Raw genomic sequence first — 27894 nt, 5'->3', positions numbered from 1 at the left:
AACATTAACCTTAAGACACAATTACAAATTTAGGTTAAATTATACATTAGAAATCTTAAAATTATAACGCATATCCACGCGTTTTCTCTCATAGTAAGTCATTGCTTATCGTCTTCTTTCCATTCACTAGATCGCCTTCTCCCAGCACGGTGGCATTATGGATCTCGTCCAGTTCTTTGTTACATTTTTCAGGTAAGTGTATAAAATATTTATTTATTCCTAAACGTGAACTCAGTCATTTCTTTTAGTCACAAAGCCTTGAGACTGATTCACAGCAACCTGGCAAGCCAGTTGTCAATTGCCAGCAACTTTCACCAACCGCTTGTGAAAAAGTCATTCTACCAATACAAATCGTGGTTATGACAGCGTCACCGACTGGTTTCTAGGCCTGTGAGACTGAAGCCTGGTGTTACGTTGAGATGGTTCAGTCTAAGAAAAACAGGTTAAATAAATAAGTGTATATAATAAGAAAAAGCTGTTGTTTAAAAAATGATTGAAACCCAATTAGTTTTGCTTTTTAGATATGTATGTTTCACTTGGTGAACGACTGTGTGAGCAAATAAGAGTTGAGCAATAATGTTTCCCAGCATAAAGAAAACTAATATTGAATGATGGTGAAAGAACCATTAATGCCAAATTATATATTTTAAGGTTGCCGTGACATGCATTAAACGTCTTTTGTAGGGAAGTTCTCCTTTGTTCGGGTTGCCAGGCCACAACCTGGTATATATTAGCAGCAACAGAGCAGCAGGCTCAGTGAAAAGAGCCTTGGTTTTAAACTTGCCCTCCGCAGCCCACACCTGTCAGTCACTAAAAGCATCTGAGACATTATAAAATGAACTACACCACGAAATGGGCCTGACTGCATCTAAAAGCATTTCACTTTAAAACTACAGAAACTGGTCTTCTCAAATGTTACACAACACGAACTTTTTAAAAACTTTCTAATGGAAAAAAATGTTTTAAATGATTAATTTTATACTTGTGTTTGGTTTTATTTAATTTTTGCAATGCATCCCTACTATTTGGAAACAGGGCTGTAAGTGTTCTCCAGTCAGGAAACATTATCCACTATATCGTCACTCTCAGCTCTTCTCTCCTGGGCCTTACTGAGTTATGTGAGCCTTTTAGGTCAGTTCTGCTAACCGAATACATGTAAATGCTTCTTGTGTCTTCAAGGTAGCAATTTTCCTTTTTCAAGTGCCAAATGAACTGCCAGTTACAATTTAAGTAGGTGCACATTTCTATGAAAGTGCCATCTAAATAGAAGGTGTGGGCGATCAAGATATGAGGACTGTTAATGATTTTTCATCCAGAGAACTGCGATGAAAGTCTTTCATTGAAATGTTTAAAAGGAGTAAATTGGGCTGTTTCAAAGGTACATCAAAGTCTGAATAAGTTAAGAAGATGTGAGTATAATTGCAAAATTTATACTGTAAGTTATCCTAAATATTGCTATCTGTGAAAAGATTCAGAAGATGTTCCCCACAGCCATATGTGTGGTTTCTGGTTACTGACCTTATAGCAAGAGTTGTTTTCTGTGTATAGGCGTTCATTTTTTGATCTTGTGCTGCCCAGAGTAGCTAAATGGACTAAAATGCTATGTGTGTAGGTGTCACGAAGGGAATAGAAGATCGTCTTTGCCCAAGGCACCTGCCCATCATTACACAACCCACAATAACTTTCCCGTAAAGCTGTCACACAAACAGTGATCCTCTGCTTCAAGCGTATCACGTTACAGTTCAATAGCCAATTTCAGGAATCGTTGGAAAGAAAAAGAGAGGCTGATAGTTTAGTTTGTCTAAAATATATTACACACAAAAACAGTTTTGAACAGGTTCACAACATGGACACAACGCAGCTACAGTTTGGTCCTTCTTTTTGTTGTTTCAGTATTAGTTATAAAAACTGTTTATGCTTTAAGTATTTCTAAGATCCAGGATTTGTTTCCATTGTTAGAGAGGTGATAATAATTCTCATAATGTCTACATCGTCCTTCTGTTGTCCAGTTTTTACTGACCCATGAAAAAGAAAAAAAAGCCTTGATGCAGTGACAAACAGCTTGTTTTTTTTCTGGAGAGGGATGAAATCCGCAGGAAACATAATCAGCTTGATGACAAAATGTCAAATCACCCCACAGGGTTTCTAGGCCTCCTTGTATAAGAGGTAGAGGGCGACGAAATGACAGCATGACTCTTCTTCAACTATGTTTATTCAGTGTTTACTTTACCTTTTCCACTGCAAGCCTTTTGACACCTAGTATTTTTCCATTATTTCCATATTTCTTCTTCATCTGAATTCATAAACTTCACTTGTCTAAGTTGTAATCTAGTTAGCGTGATTACGCTTTGTGTTCTACAGCCAAAAATCTGTCTGGTCATTTCTGCCACATGAAAATCCCATTCAGACACTCTCAACCCCTTTTTCTGCCGCTCACTGTTATCTTCAAAGGTGTCTAAGATGGCTCAAGTACTTCTGAAAGAATGAAACGGTTTCAAAGCTTAAAATACATTTCATGTGTGACCGTGATATTTGAAGCAGAGTTTCACTTCAGTCAACGCTTAAATTTCACTTTACTTATTTTTTTCTTTTCCTGTTATCACTTTCTTCAAACATCCTGGCCAATGGACCTGTTGTAGAAATGTAGCATATCAAGTCAACATCTTACTGTTCCTATTGCAGCATTTCAAATCAAAACGGCATCGCCTTTATTCCTGTGCTTTAACACAGGTTTAATTTCAGTGATTAGAGAATGGCTTGAAGGAAATGTGAAAATATTTACCCTTATTTGTTTCAAGTGGATAAAATGTTCAAATTTCAGATTGTTCAAAGTAATTGAAGTAATTGATTAAATCAAATGTAAGCCAACACTAATACTTTCCACGAGCTTGCTTAGGTAAAAACACCATTTGACACATGTTCTTAATTAAAACAAAGCTAAAATGTCTCTTTAGCAGATAATAATCTTTACATTCTCATCTGTCACATGGATAATGAAGTGGAAGCTCTCAATCAGTCATATTTTTCTATCCCGGTAGAGCTCGGACCTTGCTGAATTTCCCTTGACTAATGTGCTGTCGGATTATTAATTGAAGTAATCAGCCAAAATATTCAGTCTACTGAGAAATGAATATTCCGCCTCTTCAAATCATCTTCGCTGTTTTGTTAGCAGGAAACTTTGAAATTTTGAGTCTGTCCTGTCTTGATCACTGATAATGTCAGGAGTTTAATCATGTCGAAGCTACGTACTTGTACTGTAAGAAAAGCTCGCAAAATTGAGCTCATTGTTTTGCAGAATTGCTGGAAGTTGCACGGCCGCTTAGATTAGCAGAAAAGGGCTAATGTGGCTTTGTCCAAACATGATAAATCTTACTAATTAATAAATGATATGCCCTTTGTTTAGATACAAAAAATAAACAATACGACAAGTTGTGAGGTGTTGCGCAGAGCTGGTATTTGAAGGACTGCCTGCTCCTTTGACCCAAAGAGAGATCATGCTTTCAACAAGCTTGCAAGTAAAAATATAATCTGCCAGTTTTTTTCTTGTGTCTGTGTGTGTGTCCCTTCCTCCCCCACAATGCACTTCGACAATTCTACACAATCTTTCAAACTGAAGGCAAAAACTTTCAGCTAAATTAAAAACAGCATGTCCTCGGTCACGGTGACATTCATTCAGGTTGCTTGCAACCAAAAAGGAGCTCTACTGTAGCTAAAGGCTTTAAATGATTTCATATGGGGCTACCTTAATGTTGCATATGCATATGAAAAAATAGAATATTTTGCTGATATTGTTTCCTCTCTGTCAAAACAGTTGCTTTCTGTCACTACTCCTGGTGGCAGCGGTGGTGTGGAAGATCAAACAAACCTGCTGGGCTTCTAGACGACGAGAGGTAAGTCGATAAAACACACCGTGCTTACATAAATACACCTGACTTTAACAAATTGTGAATATGCCGGTTGTTTATGCAAAAGCATTTGGCGTTTTAAGGAACATGGGGTGACAATCACTGCATGTTGTTACAGCTTCTGTTCCAAATACACACAGCCCCTCTCTTCTCAGAGGCAGTCTGACTTCTGCTCTTTAGTGAAATCAAAAGGAAAGAAGGCAGCATTTGTTCTTTCTCTTCAAGACAGTGTCTGAAATCAGATTTCAAGAGTTGTATGGGAGTTGGCAATGCTGCACTACCCACAGAGTGGAGAGTTGAGATCCGTCACTGTGTTATTTGTAAAATCAGGAGTTGGAGCTTAACTCGGATGATAACTGTGGTTAAAGGACTGCTTTCAGACTGGTAGATTGTGGTTTGATTACATTTTTTAATGCTTATAGTTCTGTCCATTTCTTCATATTTTCCTCACCCCTCATATTTTGCTAGGAAAAAAATATATACACATTATATATGGCAAAATGAGAGTGGGCACAATTCTAAAGAGTTGATATAACCACCTTCTTGTAATTTCTGTAAGTAATCTATGGGAATAGCTCGACAGATTTCTTCGAGGATATGCCAGAGTTCTTTGGATGTTGTCTGCCTTTTGTTCTGTGAGAGAGCCTTCACTTTGGGGCAACCTGTTAACGCAGATTTTCAGTCCAGTTCTTGTGTAATTTGAGAGATCTCAAGCCTTGTTTGCCTTTGTTAAAAATGGCTTCTCTACAGCCACCCTTCCACTTCTGAGGTGGTTTTAGAAAAATACTACTTTATACCAGCTAAACTGGCATTTTATGACTTTGGCATTTACATAGAGAAAACTAAAGAAATTGGAGGAAATTTTCTTTTTCTTTTTCTTTTTGCAACATGCTGCTAGTAAGAAAGTGACTAAAGATATAAAGATACAATTTAAAATTGCGTTGCTAAATTGCGTGTTACACGTGGATAGAAAATTGACTCACCCCTTCTGATTGCTCAGGTGTCACCATTAGGCTGATGATGGTACAGGGCAGGCTGTAAGGTTCTCAGCATGATGTTTAGAACTCCTTTTAGAGGGCTTTAGGCTGACTATTTGATTATTTTGTCAGAAATACATATGATTAACAGTAAAGATGATAATTGTGATAAATTGTGAATTTAAGTTTAATGGCCCAGTGGAAAGAAGAACGAGAAAGGAGAAAGTGCAGATACTGTGAATGACCAAAGGAAAAGGTGGATATGAATCATTAAAATTCAACGTTGGAAAGATAGGGCTGAAAAAGACGGGGAAGAAGAAGGATTATAGATGAGATGATTGTCAGTGGAAATTATAAGAGAGGGTTAGAAGGAAGGATACTGTGGAGGAAATTTAGGGAAAAGGCAAATATATGCAAATTCATCTCACTGCCCTTAACCCAAACTGTATCGGCTGGTTTCTGGTTTCTATCAGAGTAACTGACATTTCCATCTCCTCAGTGAATCCATACATTCTCCTGGATGCTGTTTGGTACTCAATAGCAGGAGTTTTCATTTGGTGCGTATCCAGCCTTTATGACATGTGGGCTACTAATAAATCTCTCACAATTTATATCCCCATCGGGGATGACATTGATAATTATGGGATCTGAATTTTATATTCTCTAATTGATATATGAAAATAAACAAGAATGATAGCTGCCGTGAGTTCGAATCATGCCTATCCAAAGAATTAAAGTCAATAAAAAATTAATGCGAGCAGATGGCTCATGGCATTAAAATTCTGCTCACTTTTCTGTTTGCTCATCTGTTTTGTCACTGTCCTTCAGGCATCCGATCAAAACAAATGCATAGTTAAATAAAACCCCCTATATCTTAATTTCTCTGGGTTAAAAGTTTTGTTGTGGCTAAAAGAACGTGTACACATACATATATATATATATATATATATACATGTATATATAGTTCATATTATTTATTGCTCTGTATTTGAAGGCACACCTACTGGAGTTTCTTGTTGATATGTCATTACAGAACTTCTTAGATTATACAGAGTGAAAACTTGCACCAGTTAGAAAAGATGAGGCTTTGATTTCTAGTGCACGGTTTTATAAATATGTGAAAAACAGTAGCTCAAGGTTTCCCTTATGTTCTTTTCAGAAGCCCTACTTTTAAAGAAACATTTTAAGGAGAAGCAGTGTCGGTAACCTTTTCCTGAAAGCTGTAACAGCCTGGAGGGTGTTATTCAGCACTGTAATGGGTGCTTCAGCTGTGCAAGTAGTTTTCAACTACTTCTTATGTGGCAGTTCTCATGAGCACTCTTCCACAATACCTAAGAGATTGTTACAGAAACAGTAAAGGTCTTTTTTATGTGCTATCTGAGTAAAAAAGTTTCATATATCAAGTAGGACTTCTAGTGCATTATTTTTCTGAGTGCTTGTATGTTTTTGAAGCTATAAGCTCAAACCACTAATTTTCATCTTCACATCTAATGCAGCATGAGCTATTACCATAATTTTTATTGATTTTGATTACATTAAAAACGTTTCAGCTGGGAAAAGGATCCAACGTTTCTGTGAGTGACCTTCAGCTTACATCTTCATCTTGGATTTCTTTAGTAAACTCTATTATAAGTCTATATCTACAAGTTATTTTATAACAGACTTGCATGCCCATGCACCCGCTGCCTAGATACTTTCATTCAGTTTGGACATTCATATGGAGAGCTTGCTGGATTAGGTGCAGTTCTTAAACCAACTAAGTTTATAACTTGTAAAGTTGTCCCAGTACTGACTTGCTATCCTCAGGACTGTCTCGGTAACAAAACAAAATTAATAATTCATCCTACAATAATACATATAGCGAAAAACCCAGCAATCATATGACCCCCTATGAGCAGGCAGGTTGCTGTTAGTGGGAAGGAAAAACTCCCTTTTAACAGGAAGAAACCGCCAACAGAACCAGGCTGGGGGGGGGGGGGAGGGTTTCTTGGAAAATTTGTACAATTGTACATTGCTTTCTCACATTTGAAAAGTGCTTCATAACTTGTTTATTATCTTTTTAGTGTTTGCCATTATAAATGCCAATATTACAGAATAAGTCAGAAGGAAAGACATGAGACAAGCAGGAGTGTTTAGGAAATGTTGAAAAAGCTTAAAAGATTTGGAGTAAAATAGTCTGAAGATTGGAATACATGATTGATGGCGGTATATATCAGAGGATGCTAAACAACAAGTTCCTATTTCTATTGGAGGAAGCTGAGGGCGTCTAAAGCTTGCTGCTGTATTTTTACAGTTAATTAAGAAATCCTCCAGCAGGTGCAAGGATGACTTCATGGAGTTATGCTCTTCTCACAGTGGGAGGGTGAAAGGATGGATTGGAGTTGGACCATAATCAATCCTAAGAGGAAATAAAAAGTAATATTGCTTTCTTTCCCCCTTTTTTTTTCTGTTGCCTGCTCTAAAGGCAATTACACAAAATCACTTTCATTTCCTAGAGAGGACACTCTTGGGTTTGCTCATTTTACACAGCCAATTCTGGACATTAAACATATTATTCTCCATTAGGCTTCAGTGAGCACATTTTATAGGTACAAGATTTAATGATTAAGTTAATATTTATTCCAGGGTAAATACATTGTGTTTGCTAGTTGAACACGTATGGTCAAACAGCTTCTTTTTTTTTTTAACTTAAGTCCTGTACCCGCCAATTTACCTGGAGAAAAGGTGATTCAAAAGATTATAAGAGTCATTTTCTTTCTCATCAGCTACACATTGATTCACTAATTTTTAAAATAACTCTGTTACTGTAGATTTGAAGGATTATTTTCTAATCCACCAGTTTTGCCCTTATTTTTCACTGTTACTCAGATAATTATCCAGTGCCAAGCGAGTGGTGGAAAACAGAATGTCTGATTTACTACACTGCTTGTAATACTAGCTACTTGATGTTGTGTAGTAACCAAAGTAAAGTTATAACTACGGTACTAAGTCTCCTGTAGTGTTAGGTTAACCGACTCAGTTCTGTCAGTGTTGTCTCATTGATGACCTGATTTGGCTCTTTTGTAAACACTATGTCCAGTTAATTTGAAAGAATTGGTGCACAGCCTCAGCACTTACAAGACTTGTCCAAATACAAGATGGGAGGATTTGGTCTGCGGGGCCATTTAAGCCTCAATCTGACATAAGGGCATGGAATGAATGAGTCCTAATGAGGCTTTCAGGAATGGCAGAGACAATAATGAGATTCTGATTAGGCCAAGTGGCATACGGATGTCTGATACTTGGTATTGGCTTTTTGATGTGAAGTCTGTATTACTCCTTCTGTAATGTGTTGGATCGAAAAGGCAATAGTTTTATATGATATTTATATTTGTGGGGGGTTTTTTGTCTCAGGATCAAATTTGACAAGAGTATTTCTTTATATCCAAGCAATCATTGTCATAATAATAAGGACATAATCGTAAAAGAATAGCTGTGAATGGAGGATACCCAATACCCAATGATTCAATAATAAACAAGAGCATTCCACGAGCCTTTAAATGGAGAATATGTAATTCCTTCTATTAAGTTAATCTTACAAGGCTGATCATTTACCACACTAAATGAATAATTGAATAAGGGGTTTCTTTTTGTGTGGACTTGAAAGGATGTGGTTTCAAAGTGACAGCTTTTATATTTGAATAATTTTAGTTGAAGGTAGGTGACAAGACTTGGATCCTGAGTGGGGAAAAAGGGAGGAAGACAACAGCTGTAAATGCCACAGAAGAGGACAAGGGCTGACCTCTTTGAAGCTACCTGTGGGGGGAACAGAAGGGAGGGAGTGTTGACATTTCACGAGACTGCAACACAAAGATGATACACACACAAGCACATGAATTTATCTAATGCAGCTCCTCTCTTTATCGCTCTCACACACAGAGACATGCTTCGCAACATATGTAAATACAGATGGTTGTGTAGAGCAATGTTTTCTTGTGCTATTGTAGGTGAAAGGACCATTATTATTACATTATCGTGGCCTTCATAACTACTGATGGGCAGATCTGATGGCGCAATGATTGTTGTGTCAGCTGAAGACAAGCAAGTGAGGAATGTAAAAGTTAGCGCAAAGGCTTGTGGTATATTTTTATTTCAGTATATGTGTTTTTGTCTTGGGACTCTAGCTTTTATAGTTATTTGTTTTGGTTGTTCGGAAGACCACATGACCATCAATTTCTTGCAAATGCGTAGATGTGCGTTCACAGAAAACGCACTCAAGTTATTGCCAACACATCATCTACACAAACCAGGAAATGGAATCAAAGCAGCTGCTTGTGTGTGATGTTCACAGCTGTCCATTTTCCTGTCTGAATTTGAGTGTACTTCAGGTCTTGGCCAGAATGAGCCAAACCAAGCCCTTTGTGTGTGTGTGCAGATGTGCTGTAGGCACTTTCACATAAAAGACCCCTGAGTTTAAGGGCTGAATGGCATGCGTGTTTATTGCAAGTGATCATAATAACATTCACTTTAATTTTTCTTGCAAAGAACGTAAACAAATACTCCATTGGCAAGGCAAAAACATGGCATTCCAAAGAGGACTCCATGCATTTGATTGCCTAGCACCTAAATACACATCCTGCTTTTTCATACAGGCACCAAGAGCCTTAAGTATCACCCAAAATAGCCACTTCAACAACACCCATTTGGATTGCCTGATTTATTATTGTGCTCTCATTGACAGAAGTGAAAGGAACACATTACTAACCACATAATTTTCGCTTGTCCCTCTGCAGACTTGTTGGTCTCAGTGTGTGCTCTTGAAGAGCTCAATCAGCAGTCATCGATTGCTACAATAAGATTATCCTACTCTTAAGCCTCTTGTCACCTTGATTGTCCTTTGTTCAGTTTAAAGTTTGCGCTCTAATAATTCCACCTTAAGTTACACATCGAGCACGACTGTCATTAGTAGTACAACTTATGCCACAGTTTGGAAGTTTAGAAGCTATCTTACTAATAAGTGACTATTTTATATATTCATTTAACCTCCCATACTCAAGCACTTCAACATTTTGTTTTCCATCTTATGAAGTGTTTACTTTTATTTTTATTCTGCGGGACTGAGCCGGTGGGTACAGCCAGTGATCTTTGAAAGGGACAAAGTGACCTGCTTAGGTGTAGAATATGCTCAGAGGCGGGATGACACCTACCCTTTTATAGAATCCAGTGAAGGGAACAAAATGCTGTATTCACTAGACAGATAATTCATGCACTCACTTGCCAAATTAATCAAGTTGCATAGTAATGCACTCCATGCCCACCCTTATCAAAACTGTGAATGGCTCCAGCTTGTATTCTTGACAAAATCAGTCTGTCATTGCACAAACGTTAATTGGTTTTACAGAGTTCACTCTCGCCTTTTGTCAGTAACTTAGTATTCATTTCTAGAATCTTTCCGGTATTGTGTTGGACCTTTGATGATTGTATTCCCAGCACAAACATGTTCTGGACACAGAGCAAAGCATTCCCCGACTTTGCTCCCGCTCTCTTTTTGTGATTTGCTGCTGCTTTAAATTAATTCTGCACCATGATAAATAACATTGCTTCTATCTGACATTTACAATGAACGTTGTTGGATTTGAAGCTTTTGTGTTGGAACCAGTAATAACCGGTGAGCTGTTTTCTTGTTTTGCAACAACTTTGCTTGGCACTCGAGCCTGTGTTTATCTTATTGCAAAGGGCAAAATTTCTCATTTCAACTTGTGGTGGCCTAGGCAGGTCAGATCTGTTGGTTTGATATTGCTGCTTTGACGTTTAATAGTAGAGATGTACAACAATCTAACACGGGACCTCAGATGTAAGTTAAAAAATCAGAGCTACAAAAGAAAAATCAATCAGGTGATCAATCTCAATTTCATATTGTTGTTTTTTTCCCCTTAGCTTTACCTCCCCTAGGCAATATTTTCAGACTGAGGGAACAAATCGGTGCAGTTTTTGGGGCCTTTTTTCATGCATGTTCTACCAGCAAGTCTGTACAACAATACAGTAACAGCTGCATCTTCAAAATAATGTACTGACACAAAATACACCCTCTTTTTTAGCTCTGAGGTTTTATGTATCAGGACCTAATAAAACATCGTCTGGTCCTTACCGGGTTCTAAAATGATTCAGATGAATAAGAAAAAAAAACTCATAATACACCATGTCATTATTTACTTATTAAAAACCAAAAATGGAAAACCACTGTGTGAGAAACCAAGCCCCACAGCCCTTTGATTCCATTAATTATTAAACCACCTTAAGCAGCAATAACTTGATGTAATCATCTTCTGTATCAATCTCTGACATCATTATTGAGGCGTTTGGGCTAACTGTGTTTTTTACAGCGTTCCTTTAGTTCACTGAGGTTTATGGGCATTTGTTTATCTTGAGGTCCGGCGACAGCATTTCACTTCTTTTCACTCTGGAATACTTTGGTATACAGAGGAGTTCATGGTAAACGCAATGACTGCAAGGTTCCCGGGTTCTGTGACTGCAAAACGAGCCCAAATCATCCTCCCTCCACCATCGTTGATGTGAGGTGTTTGTGCAGTAAGGCCAGAAGTCTTGTTGTTTGTTCTTCCAAACAAGCCAAACTTATTCAGTTTGAACAGGTTCATAGCATTGCAAAGTCCAACCTTGGGGTCAAGTTGCTGGGCCACTTCTGTGAGATTAGCAACTGTGAATGTTCAATATTTTCCACTTGTGAATAATATTTCTCACTGGAGAGTGATGGACTTCAGATTGCTTGGAAGTGGCTTTGTAGACAATACTTCAGATCAGCAAAATGCCAAATCTTGTGCTTTGATCGAGGTCCTCACATTTGCTGATGTTGGATTAGTCAAATGATTTCATTAGCGTCACACGGTTCTACTTATCTTCTTAATTCATGTGGGAGCATTTCGACTGGGGTTACTTTTTCACACAATGCTTCTGCATTTTTGTTATAATTTGTATAATGTGATGTTTCCTTGTTGTTCTGAGGTTGTATTAAAATAAATTTAATTTGGTAAGGGACAGGTTTTTTTTTTTTTAATGTGTCCCGATAAGTAAAACCTTTGAATTGAAAGAGAGTATACTTTCATTTTCAGAGTGTAGGACACACAGGATGCACTGGCTGTTTATCCGATTTTTAACCTTGGCCCAGACTACAATTAGATTTCCAGTGTTTTAAAAGTCCGACCCCAATTAATAACTACTTACGTGTACTTACACTTAGTTACTTACACTTATATGGCATTGAAAGAATCCTGCGTAGAGTGGAAGAAAACAGAAACAAGGCAGTCATGATATTAATCACTGATGCTGCAGCTGGGTTGTGGCTGTAACATCTCTACTCATCATATTAAAGAAACAGTAAAAGTCTGTCTCACTTTCTTTTGGATTATTGTGGCCATAACTAAAATTAGCATGGAGTTTGTTCACTGTTCATATTTGTGGGATGAACAGACGCTGTTTGTGTTGGCAGTGTGGACCGACTTGTTAATCAGGCTTTAATTCTGTGAAAGTCAGCAAACTTTCTAAGTGATTTGTATTGCTTTTGACTGGGGATAATGTGCATGCATTTTTATGTCCCAGTGACCATTGAGAATAAAGTTATGGCCCACCTTCCATTCTTTTAGATAGGACTGCAAAATAATCAACTGAGTCTATACGTGCATTGGTAGAAATGAGAAAATTCAGGAAACAACATTTGCTGATCATTATTAGCAAGTGTTATCATAATGAAAAAGTCAGGTGCAATCACAGATCATAATGTACTCCTTCTAAACTAACGGAATACTGTATCTTTCTGCAAATGAGTATGCTATGTCTATGCAGGACTGTGTGCTTACTTAAAGGGTTTGTGTTGCTATGCCAGGTAGTTACCTTTCTTGTTGTTGTGCTGAGGCTACTTCAATCAGCACAGAATCAAATATGTTGTGTCTGTCATCTGGCCTGTGGTTAGCTTTTTATTTCACAGGTGTTATAATGTCAATTATCCCTGTTAAATTAGCAAATTAAGTTAAACAAATAATCTATTAGAAAGTACTTAAGGTAGATGTATACAAAACGTAATATACGTACATAACAATGTAATAATGAAATGATTAAAAAAAATTTTTACTGTTTATTGTTTCATTTTTGGGTCTTTTAGGTTGATTAAGGCTGTGTTTTAATTAAAAAATGTTTTTATTAGATATCTACAATATTTTATATAAGATCAATTGTGCAGTATGGTCGTGTGTGTGTGTGTGTGTGTGTGTGTGTGTGTGTGTGTGTGTGTGTGTGTGTGTGTGTGTCTTTAGTGAGAAAAATATATATGCATAGGGTTTTTATAGATATAAACGCATAGATGGATGGATGGATGGATGGATGGATGGATGGATGGATAAGACCAAAATCATTTGAAGAGGTCTACCTATTTGAAGGTGTTCTTGGTGTTGAACCACTGTTTGCTACCAAATATCTTATTAGTGTTATGACATCTTATTTGGTGTTTTCCAGTGTACATCCTCAACAGAACAACAGCAATTTTAGATAATGAATGCAGAGGCCTAATAGTATTTTTATAAACCTGTTACACAGATCGAGTCCTTGATATACTGCTAGCCCCCCTTGTTCATTTCTACATTGCTGTCAACCTTTCCAGACCTCGTATGAATTTGCCAATTAATGGCCAGACTAATGAATACCTAATTATATTCAGGGTGAGCGAGGGTGAAGGTCTGGACACAAGATTTTCAGGGTTCATTACTGCCCCAAGGACAAATTCCTGTGCCGACAGAAAACTCAGCGTAATACAACTGACCCAAACAGTCACACACAGTTTTCTTAATGGGATGAGATAAATTAGAGACTACTTAAATTGTTTATTAGAGATGAAAAATCTGAGCTTTTTTGCATGAGATAAACTACAGAAGGCAACAAAAATGTTCTGTTATTGAAGCATTTGAATTCTACGGTGGCTTACATACAAATGCGATGTGCTGTGCTACAAAGTATTTGTACATGCTGTGTTCAAAGTTTGACACAGCTGAATTAGTATTATTATTATTGCTGTTATCATTATCATCATTATTCATCAATTAGTCTTATTCAATTCAGCCTCTCTGTCACATGGCTAAAGGCTCCACACTGGACAAGTTGTCAGCCTATCAGAGGGCAAACAGGTACTGTGAAATAGATATAAAAATAGTTTTTTTCTTGCAACTTCTCACTTACATTATTGTTGTTGCTTTGCTCAGTTTCTCTTCGTCATGAGGAGAAATGCAGGTAGCATGCAGATTGCACAAGCCTGCTGGATTAGACTAATCCTGATTCACTCACATACGCATGGTGGTAAGAATAAAACAGGTTGCTGCACATGTTTCATGAATCCAACGATAATGTTGCGAGAGTATTTTCTATGGAAATATTAGCGAATGAGGCCCAATGGACCTTTGTGACCACATCCATCTATTGTACTCCTTTTGATCCAACCTGCTTGTCTATGACTGGTGCAATCCGATCTTATTGTTAAAATATATCTGCTCAAAGCAAAAAGCGCTGCATGGTGGGAACAAATGCACTCACACACAGACAGACTTGTAGTGAAAATGATACCAGCCAAGCTGTTGTAGCTGGTAATCAATATTAGTCTGCATTAGAGCAGGGCGATATGGCCAAAAATATTTATCACGATATATATTTGAAAATTTGCGATAACGATATAACCGACGATATAATTGATGCGAGACAAAATACAACTCCACAACACTACTAGCGCAAAAAGACAACCTTCCATTTATTTTCACTTAAACAAGAAGCTGGTTTTTATGTACATTAAAGCTTTATAAAAATGTAACAGTGCAAATGCAAATTCCTTGCTGAAAGTTTAACCAAAAGGCATTTCCAGTAGAAATGTGCTGACATATCCTGAGCATAACCATGTATAATATCCACTGAAGTTAAAAAGAGGTGCTTTGCGACATTAAATTGCAGTGTGCAGTACGCATTTTTCGGACCATAAGGTGCACGGGATTATAAGGCACATTAAGCGAAACAAAGCAGTCAGATAAATCAAACTTTATTAAACTCATTCTTCTTGCTTCCTCCACTTCTGTACCATTGATTCATTAATGTTGAATTCTCTGGCAGCTGCTCTATTCCCATGTTGTTGCAGTATATTAATGACTAACCTCGTATTGTGGATGGATTATCTCAGTTGTTCTCCTGACTGAAGTTTGGTCCGTTTACAGTATCCTGCCATGCGATTGCATTTGTCTCTAACCATCAGGAACCTTAACGTTAACTTTTATAAGTGGAAAAGTGTTAGTGTTCGTCCTCCAGCTTCACTGTTTATGTCATGCTAACATAGCTGTGCCGCTAGCGATCACGTAGCACATCATTATATACCAGCTAGCCCAACTTCAGTAACCCTACAAACGTCACTGCTGTTTAGTTTCCTGTCTTCATTTATGTTGGAAGTGATAGCAGAGCTGTACGTTTGATTTTTTTCAGAAATCTCTCAGTCAGAACATGCAATATCATGCTTAGGTAACTAGCGAAACTAGCGAGCTAACTTCCGCTAGCTTCCTGCTAACTTCTAACTCCGTTAAATGTAATAACTTTTGTTTTCATGGATGCCTGGAAGTTAAACTTTATAGTTACACCTGGTAAAGCAGCAATGCTGATCGTTTTATTAAAGATGAAAGAATTTAGACAGTTTTTAACTCTAAGTGATGCTGCAGTGTTGTTTGACCTGAAGAATACGGAGTTTAGGACCCAGATTACTCCCAGATTTAAGAGCATCTTAGTCCGACAAATATGACAATAACGACGGCCGCTTGCATGTTCTGCAAAAAAATGTGCTTTGTTGTGTATCTGACGGACAAACACCAAACCAGTTCCACATCACGGAAGTTGCACCATTTTTACAAACCAATTCTGGTTCATCTGTTTCACTCAACAATCGGCCATGTGCGTATGAAAACAAAGGCACTGCGCATGCGCGTTTTACTCCCATTCTATCGCGATATTTCATTTTCCTATCGTTGCCTAACATTATACCGGTATTACCGTGAACGGTATAATATGGCCCAGCCCTAGTCTGCATATACAGTAGCATCCAATGAAATGATCCCTGACCTTGGAGGTAGTGCTGAATTACTTTAACTAGTTGGTCACACGTGGGTCTTTTAATCACAGTAGTTCATTCATTTCTTATAATAAAGCTTATATTTTAGTTTTACAGTGGCTTAAAAATCACTTTTATATACATAATGTCACAATGTGCACAAAAAACAACCCTTGACTTTCCTTGTGTATTTGCTCACCTACTTGTTCTTTGGATTACTTAAAACATCAATCACAGCTTTTCTTCAGGAATATAGAAGGTTTTTTTGCAATGACATTTTTTTCTTAACTTTTTTTTCATGTGAAACAATTTCTAGGATAAGTGCAGAGGATAGTCAGGTTATAAGGTGGACCAGCACAACCACTTGAAATGCTTACTAATCTGAAGTACAATTAGATCTTAATGCAACACACTTAAGCTCATCACAAATCCAATAACAATCACTGATGTCCTTGGCACTAAAATGGCAGCCTATTTAGATATTGATCAGACAATGATGAAAGTGTGGCGCTAGTTGTTTTACAATATTGATTAGTGAGGAACAAGAGAAGCTATTTTCTGCTCAGTCAAAGCCGCAGAAATTGTATCACTGTGGGGTAATAACCGCACCACAGCCTGGAGAGGAACCGGTAAATATATTGCAGAATGTGTTGGTCAAATCTGGAGAGATACGTTCCTACACTGATGGTTTTGATTTTTAATGTTAATGCATATGGAATCTGTCTAGTTTTGTATCATATATTTTGTACCATTATATTAAAAAAAAATCCTTTGAATATTTTTGTACCTCCATAACTATTTCATATAATATTTTTGCATCTAATTCAGGGCTATAAAAAAACAACTCAATACAAAAAGTAGACTTGGAGCTCAGTGGAGTAGTAATTCTCCATGTCTTTAGGTCATGGACATTTATGAGTAGTCTTTTAGTGCTTCCTCATTGATATCTGCTATTGATTTTTAGCTTCATACTGTAATAGCCCTGCAGCTATAGGTTACACTCGATGAAATCAGTATTTCATTTTCAGTTCTTCATTCTTTCTCATTCTTTAACCCTGTAAAGCAGCGGTCTCCAACCTTTTTTGCGCCACGGACCGGTTTATGCCCGACAATATTTTCACGGACCAGCCTTTAAGGTGTCGCGGATAAATACAACAAAATAAAACTAGTACGGGTACCGAAAAAAAGAAGATTTATTCATAACACACTTGAAAAGACCCAGGAAAACTGAGTTAACGATAAAAACGATAACAAAATAACGCTGAAAACCGATTTAAAAACCCTGAAAACCATACATTTCACACCCGAGCCTCAACTCTCGCGGCCTGGTACCAAACGACTCACGGACCAGTACCGGTTTGAGGCCCGGGGGTTGGGGACCGCTGCTGTAAAGTTTAGTTCTATAACATGTATGTTAAAAAAACAAAAACAATACAGTTACTGTGTCTATAGATTTTACCCACACACAAACCATCGCCTTCATATTGATTTGGGGTGACTTTTATGGGCTGACTCTTAAAATGATTATACTTTCAGGGTTTTTACGTTTTGGTGTAAATTATGTGTTTGAAATATGTACTGTTTATGTCTTTATATGTAGTCAATCACAAAGCCCCAAAAGCTTTTCCCTGTTGATATTGTTGTATGAGAGTATGCCCTGTGTTTTGCTTATCTGTCATCTGTGTTTGATATTACAGCAACTGATGAGAGAGCGTCAGCAGATGGCCAGTCGTCCTTTTGCCTCAGTCGACGTCTCATTGGAAGCCAGAGGAGAAGTAACAGAAGTGTTGCAGCCTGTGCTTGACGTGAGTCTTACTCACTCGCTTACATGTGCACATACAGATAATCACATTTGTGACGGTAAAGTTAACGGGAACTTATTATGCTGTTCATTATTTTCTCTTAGTTATATCGTTGCAGCTGTAGAGACTCTTGTTAATTATGACTAACTATTTAAATACAAATGCCAGCATGTGTACAAGTAATCCATGTGAGGCTTCAAGCTGCTCTAAACGCTGCATTTCAGACAGTTTCTCCTAGTCTTTGCTCTGTGTGACGTCATTAAAAACAGACATCCAGGCACAGAAACCTGTCCAAACCTTCTGTTTGTGAGACACTGCCACTGTCAAGAAGGTTAGCTTTATGGGTTTTGTGAAGAAAGTGGTTTGTTTCACTCAGGGCTTGAACTGAGGAGCTATAGCTAGGCTCAGCATATATTAAATACGGATTAATTTGACTGTTGGGTTTAGAATAATACTCTTGATGCACATTTGCGTTTTCATTACTCTATTCCAGAAGCATCTTGGGAAAAATCTTACATAGCGATGGTTGACAGTGAATTCTTTATGAATTTCTTTCATTGTGATTATTGAAATTCCCTGTTTATAAAATCCATTATCTCGAAGAACCTTCAGTTTTGACACAAGCCTCAAACTGAGACTGTGTTATTTCCATTTAGTTATATTTGTACTAACATCAAATAAAAGCAAGCACTTTTTTGTTAGTGCATATACTGACATGTAGAGTATGGCAGTTATTATTGCTGCATAATTAGGGGTTATTGTGCCATTTTCAGCCATCTCGTGCCATCAACACAAAATATTTCAACCTTTTATTCAGTCGTCCAGTCAATAAGAAATGTGCCCGTTGTGACCCTTTCTCTCCATGCCTCTTGTTTATTTGTGTTGCCCTCTACAATCATTTTCCAATCAATGTTTTCTTTTTAATATTTTTTTAAAGCATCTATTATATGTTTCAAATTATTTGTATGGTGGTTTTAATCGTCTAGCTAGAAGCAATGGCCACTTCTTTTAAAAGCGTCACAGGAAATTGCTCGCTCTGATATTAAAATGATGACATCGGGACTGTTTTTGGAACATTTCATAATTTCATGGCCCACCGGGTGTATTTTACTCCGTTTCCATTTTTGCCTAATTTATCCTCTTTGGTTGTTTACTGGAAATATGCCAAATGGTGCCTCTGCATTCGAAATGTGATTGATAATTTGTTTAGCTTGGATGCTCATATACCTTTGGTGTGAATTATTCTGTAGCCCCCAGTTGCTCCACTCTTATCTATTCCTCCCATACAGATAGAAAGTAGAGGGGTAGGCTGGCACTGAGTACAGTGCGGGGCTCTATGCCATGTGGAGTAAAAGCATCGTTTAAAGTTCTACGCAGAGGTACGTCGTCATCATAGCAACAAAGGGCCGATTCCTCATCTAGGAACAAGCCCTGTGTCACTCGGAGCTGAGAGAAATAAAATCACTGTGGCAACCGGCGAAGAGGCACTACATTAGCTATTAGTGTACCGCTGAGTGGTGCTCACTGTGCATTATGGTATTGTGAAGGGCAATGTAAAGAGCAAAACAGGAGGAAAACAATGCTTCTTAGCTGTCTGAGTGCACTATATTGTTGCACTTGTAAAGCGGTACGGTACACCCTAAATTTGAGTGGCGTTGGAAGCCGGTGCTCTGCCTTGATTCAGGTAAAATGTTAATTACGTACTTGACAGTGGGACACGTGTCCATCTGTCGTTCAGTAATTTATTGCAGTGCTGTTCCTCCCACTCCTGCGCAAAAAAGAAATCAAAGATGATGTTCTTGTTATGCGGCACAGTAAAGAGGAGTCACTGGAGAATATTGCTGTAAAAAAATATTGCAAGCTGTTTTGAAAATGATAACTGGAAAAAAAAAATAGATCGTCAGTCTCCTGTTTCTCAACCCTGTCAAGATGCAGAATTGACCTTTAAATATGGGACTTTGAATCCTTCACCTAGATGTCCATATGGCCTTTATTGAAGTTGGCTTTGTTCCCTGTTATACTTTTATAACCACATACTTGTGCACATAAAACTGATCTTTCATTTACTTTACTTATATAAAGGGTCTAAATTTACCACATTTTGATATTCTTGGTGTAACCCCAACTAACCTTGAGCTGACCGGGTTATACTCCCTTCTCTTTCCTGCATCTGTTTATTTTCCAGTAAAGGCAACAGCTGGAAAAAAGAATGCAGTGCTGTTGTGGTCACATTTCCTTATGCTACAGTCACAAGAGATAAAAGAGTAGTTTGGGATTGCACCACAACCAAAGTTATTGCGACTGCGTGCAATGAATTTTCAGTCTTTGAAATGGTTACTTTGAAGACAGCGGTCGGGTCTGCACACGCTCAGTCAGCTGCCATCTTCAAATCGATTCTGCTGCGTCAAGTTGGCAGTGCTCTCAGTTTGAGATTGAATGGGGTCAAGTTAGCAATTACATGCAATCTTTTTCTTGTAATGCGGTGCTTAATAGTGATAAATCGTCTTTATATAAAATTCAGATTCCACAGAACTTCATGATAACTACTTACATTCAGAGTCCAGTCAGAACTGCAGCAGAAATGTAGAAATTCTTCCACAGATAGTGATGTAGACTTAGTATTTGCCAACCTTTTATACAAGTATACTTATACATATAGATATACAAGTATATTTAAGACTATAACTAGTTGAGTGGAGTTCCCAAAGATGCATGTTACAATTGACTTGTGCTCATCAGTGCAGACGGACTCGGATTGAATGCAATGTGTTGACAAAAGGTCTAATAAATTATAGCTTCACCAATCTGTCTGAGAGTGATTGCAGTCCTAGTTGAAGTCCGTTTAAGAGGTTGTCTTCCACCAGCCAACGATCGAAAGTGGTCAGCTACTGGACACCAGTTGGTCACCGCAACTATATGTAATCTTTTAATGAATGCAGACAAATGCACTGGTCAACCACCGGTTATTTATTTATTGACTAAGTTGGTGTATTTTGCATTAAAAAGCTTGCTAAAACATAACATTTCTTATTCATTTGTTAATACAATAATAATTTAAAAAATTTTAAGCGTCCATTTATTGAAATGATTTGTGTTAAGCCACTATGTCTGCATCTTATCTGTGTACATGGAAGTATTGTGTTGAAAAAATGTTTACAAAATTAAATCTCTGTGGTTCCAAGTGTCTAAATACTTACGGTGGACCACTTACAGCTCAATTACATGACTTGGCACCAACTGAAGGTGAAACATATCAAACCAGCCTATTTCTCTTTTCTAAAGGTTAATTGGTCAGCATCTGGAGCCACTTAGCTATTGGAAATATTTTTTGATGTCAGAGAGGACACAGTTGCTGTGCTTTGTATTTGTTTCACCAGCCCAGACCCGCTGCTTTAACGCAGTAAAGCATAGAACAGGTTTTTGAATATCATATCCACACTGAAGCCAATGCAGTTTACAAAGGGGGAAAAAACATGAACACAAAAGACCTTATCCTTTAACTGCACCGTCTGCATTGATCTCACTGAATTAGTTAGTAGCATGTCTCAGTCACTACTTACAGACCCTCCAGCTGGTCTGAGAGCGAAAATTATAACAGCCTTTGTGCCATTTTATTCCATTTGGTTAGTTTAAACTCCCGAGATGGACATGGCTTTTAGCGACCAAGATGTCAGCAGCTGTTAGACAGAGCGATTCGTGCCCAAACACTGCAGACCACAGCCTCTATATTCACTATGGCCGGGCAGTCAACATATGGAGCCACTAACGAACAGCTAGTATGATGGATGACACCTGTCAGTGGCGAAAGGAAAGGAGATACATTGTGTGTTGTTTTTGTGTTTTGCATTTGTGTATGGATGTTTATGTGCTTGTGGATGGTTGTGAATGACTAGAATACACTACTTATTCTAAAAGTGTTATTTTCAGATCTTTGGAAGATCTAAAAGTTGTCTAGTTTTAGACCATTTAAAAAGGCAACCCTACGACTAAGCTTGAAGGAAATGACTTATTAATAGCTTTATTTGATTTTCCTCTTCACTGGAGGAATGTGTCTGTTTTTCTCAGAGCAACGTAAGCATTTAAATGAAGTGAGGGAGAGCCAAAAGAAAGTGGTTTAACTTTCCTGCTGCCTTACACAAACCAAAATGTGTAATTTATGGTTCACTTGTAACAGAGCTGGTGTTGCAGTTCGGGGGAGAGTTACAGATGGCTACAAATATTTGCTTACCAAACTGAAGCCATCAAATTGTTGATGTACATGGTAACGATGTCAGCAAAGCAAACTGGGCGCATAAGCAAGTGGCACATCTACCAAATGGAAATTTCTGTAAAAGTAAAATAGTTTACTTTCTAATGGTAATCTGCACTAAACACAAACAAGAGCTTAGATTTGGAGTTTACCTAAGGGTGGCATTAGATTCTGGATCAATAATTAAAAGATAGGGGGGACCTCCTAAGGGGATTTCATATAAACTGTTAATCCCAAATGATGTTGAGGCCATTAAGAGTTTTAACAATCTAACCAGCAGCTGACCAAAGTTATGAAGATAAAAGCATCTCCACTGGTTTAGTTGCCATTGCAGTATTTTAGCGATCTGTCATCAAAGCCATACGTGCCTAAACGTAGTCGATCATTCCTTTTAAATTTGACAAATTCATCTTTAGTTCTTCTGCTTTTGCTGCTGAGCAGTGCTGATGATTCCGAGTCTCAATTTTAGCTGATGTGTCACCCAGCGGTCCATATATGTGTATCTCACAAATCGTCAAAAATCAACATGGAATAAATGAACTCCTTCTTATGAATGCAGCTTATGCAGCAGGATCACTTGAATGGTCATGAAATGGCTGGCAATTTAATTACCCTCTAATGTCAGTCGTAGTTTTAATATTACCCTCTTGATGGTGAATGTGCCTGAGCAGATGCATGAGAATATTGTGTTCCGACCATGTAGCCTAATTGGATTGTGTAACAATGCACGTAAACGAACCGTAAGTCAGCCTACAATACGGAAAAATGTTTCGAGTATATGTAGCACGACTCTTTCATGTTGTGCTCTTGAAGGGTGCAGCTTATTCAGAGTACTAGATATTGATGATACTTGAGGCTAGCTGGACTGATCCTGGGTCGTTCTTCCAGGGAGTCGCCTTTGCAAGCAAATTGGCTTTAAAAATGAAAGATTAGTGTCGCTTTAAATCAACATTGAGTAGGAAACCAGGTGTTTTTCTTTCTTAGTTTTGACACAATGTTCAAATGGTAGGGCTCCACATATGGCTCCATTACAGTTTGTGTCACAGACTATTCCTGGTTTTGGTGGTGCAGTGGTGTAGTGTATATTTTCTTGGCTTTGTGCACATTAGTGTGCATTGAGCATTTTTTCAGCAACACAGCTTACCTATGTATGGCATTGACCATCCATTTATGACTACAAGCTGCTAACAGCAGGATAGCATGTCACAAAAGAGGGGCCAATTTGAGACTAGGAAGTTGTGCCTAACATGGATATAGCTGCGCCATTACACAAGAGCAGTTGTGAATCATGGCATTTCAAATGGCAAGCTTAATTACTGCATTAAAAATTACACTGCAGGCTTCATAGGAAACAAGACTGTGTGGCCCTGAATTACACTCAAATATGCTGAAACATATATTTTTTACCATTTGGCAGCTAAAACTAATAAGATATGTACTTCCTGAATCTTTTGCTCTTAACTCACTGTGTATATTAGGTATTTGGAGTCAATGCGGCTTTAAAAATACCCAAAGCGTCAGTGTTTGTGTTTGTGTTTTTGTTTTCGCAGGGTGAAATATACGGCAGATTGCAGTGGAATACATTTAAACAAATTACCGAGTCTGCCTCGTGATTTTCACGTTTTAATGGATGTGCTTATGCAGACCTGTTTTTTTTTTTAATCCTGCCTCTGCTGCCTCTCTCATCTCCATTTTAAATTCAGCCAACACAGAAATAAAAAAAGAAAAAGTCAATTCCATTCAGACATGTTATTATTCCACAATTTCTATCCTCTCATCCAAAACATGCTGTGAAACCCTTGACATTCATTATCAGGATGACATGTTTTTCACACTCGAGACGGGCAGTTTTTGGCCATTAAGTCCGAGGGTAGGTCATTGTCTCCACACTTTGACTGTCTGACAGAGACACAAGTGTTTTTTGTTGTGTGACCAATCAAAGCATTTGTCTCAGGAGGAGGGAAGGGAGGGTGTGTTGTCTTAAGTGGGGCAACTCCAGCAGCTGATATGAGTGATTTTTGGTCTGCTGCTCCCAACAAAGAAAATTCAACATCACATGTGTAACTGCAGGGAAAGAAGGACTAGTAAGACACATCGATACTTTGTTGATAGTTGATAAAGCAGGGCTATACCAATCCACAGGTGCTGGGTTATTGTTAAAAGCAGTGAAGTACTTTTGTCTTGCTTTCTTTTCTTAAGGCAGTATTTACTGTGTGCTTTTCACACTGCAGTATTTTTCACATAAATATAAACAACTTTATTTCCAGAGCAAGTCATAAAATCTTTTCTATTTTACCGTCGCTTTTCTTCAGGGTGCACCTAAACCTGTTGCAATGGAACCGTGTTCAGGAGGAAAAGCAGCTGTGTTGACTGTCCTCATGCGCCTGCCCTCTGGGCCTTCAGGCTTACCTCCACCGGGACAGTCAGGTAACTACAAAACTGTAACCATCTTTTTGTCTTATGGTTAAATGTATTAACCCTGCTGTGGCATAAGGGTCATGAGGGTTATGTGGGAAAGACTACATTTACAAGGTTCTCTGAGTAATGAAAGTTTACATTTTGTTTTTTCATTTTATTTCATTTTTTGAGGCACACCTCACTAGGACAGAGTTAGATGGCCTTCTGCTTTCTACCTTAACATCGCAGCTACCAGCCTGAACTTTGATAGAGAGCAGGGTGGCTCCATGCTTTCATGTTGTTTATGCCGAACTCAGACCCTACAATGTAAATTTTGCAGCAGAAATCAAGACTCACCAGAATAAATAATTTGTTCTCAATATTCTGTTGTTAAATTTTGGTCCTTACAAAATGTAGCCTCAGCTTTCTGTTGTTAGCTAACAGGAGCGGCACCTGGTGTGGTCTTCTGCTGCTGTAGCCCACTGGCTTTAAGGATCAGTGGGTTTAGAGATGCTTTTCTGTATACCTTTGTTGTAACGAGGGGTTATTTGAATTACCCTGCCTTCCTGCTATTTCAAAGCTGACCTCTGACATCAACAATAGATTTTTGCCAAGAGAACTGCCGCTCACTGGTTATCTTCTCTTTTTTTGGGCCATTCTCTGTAAAATCCTAGAGATGGTTGTGTGGGTTTATGTCTGCCATCTAGCACTAACAGCCACACCACATTCACAGTCACTTAAACCTTGCTTCCCCATTCTGATGCTTGGTGAGTTTGAACTTATGAGATTTGGGGCCCGTTGGTTACACACAACTATGTCTATTTTAATCATTTAAGTTTATGAACATATTATCTGGTCAGGTGACATGTCCTCAAATGTCCTCCTCAGTGGTCTGTAAAGCAGTAGACCTGTTGTGGCCACTTGCACAATTTATAATAGACCATAAGCCTGTGCAGAGAGTAAACATCAACTTCAGGGTCCAGCTTTGATATTGAGCGTCGATCTACATGGCACTAAAGTAAGCCATGGCAAAATCTTAAAAGCAACCTAAAAACAAAACAATGTAGGCCACACTGCCTCAAATGTGAAAGTGCATGTGGTCAGGATCAGGATCAATCTAAAAAAAAAAGGTCAGTTTGAAGGGGAAAGTAGTTAAAATTAAGTCATCTTTAGTTCTTCAATCTTTAGGAGAAAAATCCTAGAACTTGCTCCTTCATTGCCATAACAAGTGAAATTGTCTCACTGTCAACCAAAGTAAAGAAATCCATCCATAAAAATATCTATGAAATTGTTTAACCGAACAAATGAATTTGTGGGAGTTCTCACCCTCATGTTGTTCTTTTTCTTTCTCCTCCTCAGGACTCATTGTAGCGAGTGCACTGATAGACGTTTCACAGCAGAAAGCGTCAGATTTTAAGGAGAAGTCTTTGGCCATAAAGAACCGAAAAGCCCTTCCTCCAGCACACCAAGGGACCTGCGTCTGAGTCGCAAAAACTTTATCTGCTGGGCCCCGATTTACACCATCTGACATTATATTGTTCCAACATGTCACAGATCCCAGTTGGAAGCCTTTGCAGAGACACGGCATGACTACATGTACGAGATTTCACTTAGCTGCTACCACAGAAGTTTCCACGTTCCAAGAGCACAACCTGTGTTACCTTTTTTTGCCCTTTTTGCTCTATCCTGCATACGCCAAACTCCGAAATCCTTCTCCTGGATCCTGGACTCTCCCTTTAGCTTTGGCAGCCAGTGGCGTGCATTAAGCAGACACCTGACGGCTCAGCGGCTACTACAGAGTATGACAGACAAATGAATGAGGAGATTGTGAAACAGTTGAAGCTTTAGGCTTAAAGACTTTGGGAGACCACAAATTTGCTCAGCATGAAGGAAAAAGCAAAGGTGTCTATATGTTAGGTTGTATCAAAGTAAACAGATTTCTCTGACACCACTTAGGAAATGCAACAAATGATTGAAAATGGCTGGTTAGGGATCCAGTATATTATGCGATGTTTGTCCCGCCCTATTTTTTCTTTCTTTTTTTTATTTTTTGCTTGCCAACAAGTGGTATTAAACGGTGCTAAAGCATTTAGTTTGTATGACATAGCTCTTAACTCAGCCTTTGCTATGGACTGAACTCATTATGCCTTTTTCTGGGGAAAGCTTTGTGCGATTTACCATCCTTCAACCACGTGATAGCATTTTAACAACTAGAGCATTTTGTCATACCACTTCATCGCTCACCATTAATGATCTTTAGCATCTCCTGTACATAAGTGTCATCCACGCAGCTAGGCTAAAGTCTGTATTTTTAGTGGAATACACGTACAGATACTGCCGAGATATCACTGCAACTACCACCACCACCAGCATGTAGGTGACCACATACTGGAGGAGGCACGGACGAATCACCCACCATCCAACTAAAACATGGAAATCTCCAAAACTTTTTGTTTCATTTGTAATATATATATATTTTCTTCTTCTTCGGTGTAGTCTCCTTTGAAGAAGTACGATAACGCAGAAGAAAACTGAGATCTTGACTCATTCTTTACTACAGTTTGTAACTGTATCGTTTTGCTGTGCAACTTGGCTCCTGAGCTCGTCCTCGACCGATGAGGTGGGTGGATGTCATGTACTGTTGGAGAAAGATGCCTACTTTATAAACTTGGACCAGGGACATTAAGCTCCTCTGGCTGTTTACTAGTTTGTTTGTTTTATTTCTAAGTAGTCCTCTAAAGCTATGACTTTATTTCAGTCCTTCAGTGCAATGGGTTATGTTACCTTTTTATAATGCCTTGGCTTTCCACGAACCGGCGGGGAAATGTTGATCTGCAGAGTTTTCAAAGCTGTCGAGTGTTTTAGCCCCAAATCCACCCTGAGCTGTACAGTGTCTTGTTGGAACAAATGTGAGTCTTTGTCACTCTTATCCCTTGACAGTTTGTGTGTTTTTGTCAAGTTTTTTATGACTGAACGACAGAGCGGTTATCATTTATTTTAGGCCTTGTCACCTGATAATATTATATCTATGATAAATTGTCTTTTGCTACACTTGTGTAAAGAGCATTTCCGTTAATAATTTGTTTTGATATTTAACAGATTCCTGTGTAATAGCGCATTTAACTCGATTTTCATTGTTGACTTAAATCAGTTGTTTTAATGTCAACCCTTTTTGAATTGTGCATCTTTGAAGACTGTACGGGCATTCTCTTGCTTTTTGTTACAAAGTGGTTACGACGATGCATTACGTTATGGTGGTATGCCAGCTATTGTGTTTTAATTTTGTGTTTGTAGAGTATTCCTATACTGGTGTCATTACACAGGAATCAGGGTCTCACTGTACCGTGAAGGAGGAAAAAATGAAAAAAGAAAAGATGAGAAACTGCATATCAGTATTCTTCAGTGTATTTTAAGGATGGACAACATGCCAGAAAATAAATAAATAATAAAA

General features: G+C 38.2%; 1 protein-coding gene across 1 annotated transcript in view; it reads left to right on the top strand.

Annotated features, from left to right (window-relative positions):
- atrnl1b (attractin-like 1b) overlaps positions 1-27894 on the top strand; it is a 71614-nt gene extending 43720 nt beyond the window's left edge. Inside the window, exons 25-29 of the mRNA XM_085361420.1 lie at positions 131-192; positions 3812-3890; positions 17693-17800; positions 24359-24473; positions 25803-27894. Of these exons, the coding sequence (XP_085217546.1) occupies positions 131-192; positions 3812-3890; positions 17693-17800; positions 24359-24473; positions 25803-25927 (489 nt within the window). The 3' untranslated portion in view covers positions 25928-27894. The remainder of the gene's footprint in view (positions 1-130; positions 193-3811; positions 3891-17692; positions 17801-24358; positions 24474-25802) is intronic.

This window comes from Diplotaxodon limnothrissa, linkage group LG8, assembly GCF_057381915.1.
Source record: "Diplotaxodon limnothrissa isolate DT_005_m linkage group LG8, D_limnothrissa_male_GT1.1, whole genome shotgun sequence".
Taxonomy (NCBI): Eukaryota; Metazoa; Chordata; class Actinopteri; order Cichliformes; family Cichlidae; genus Diplotaxodon; species Diplotaxodon limnothrissa.
Note: the sequence above shows the minus strand (reverse complement) of the source record. Positions and strands in the feature narration are given on the sequence as shown.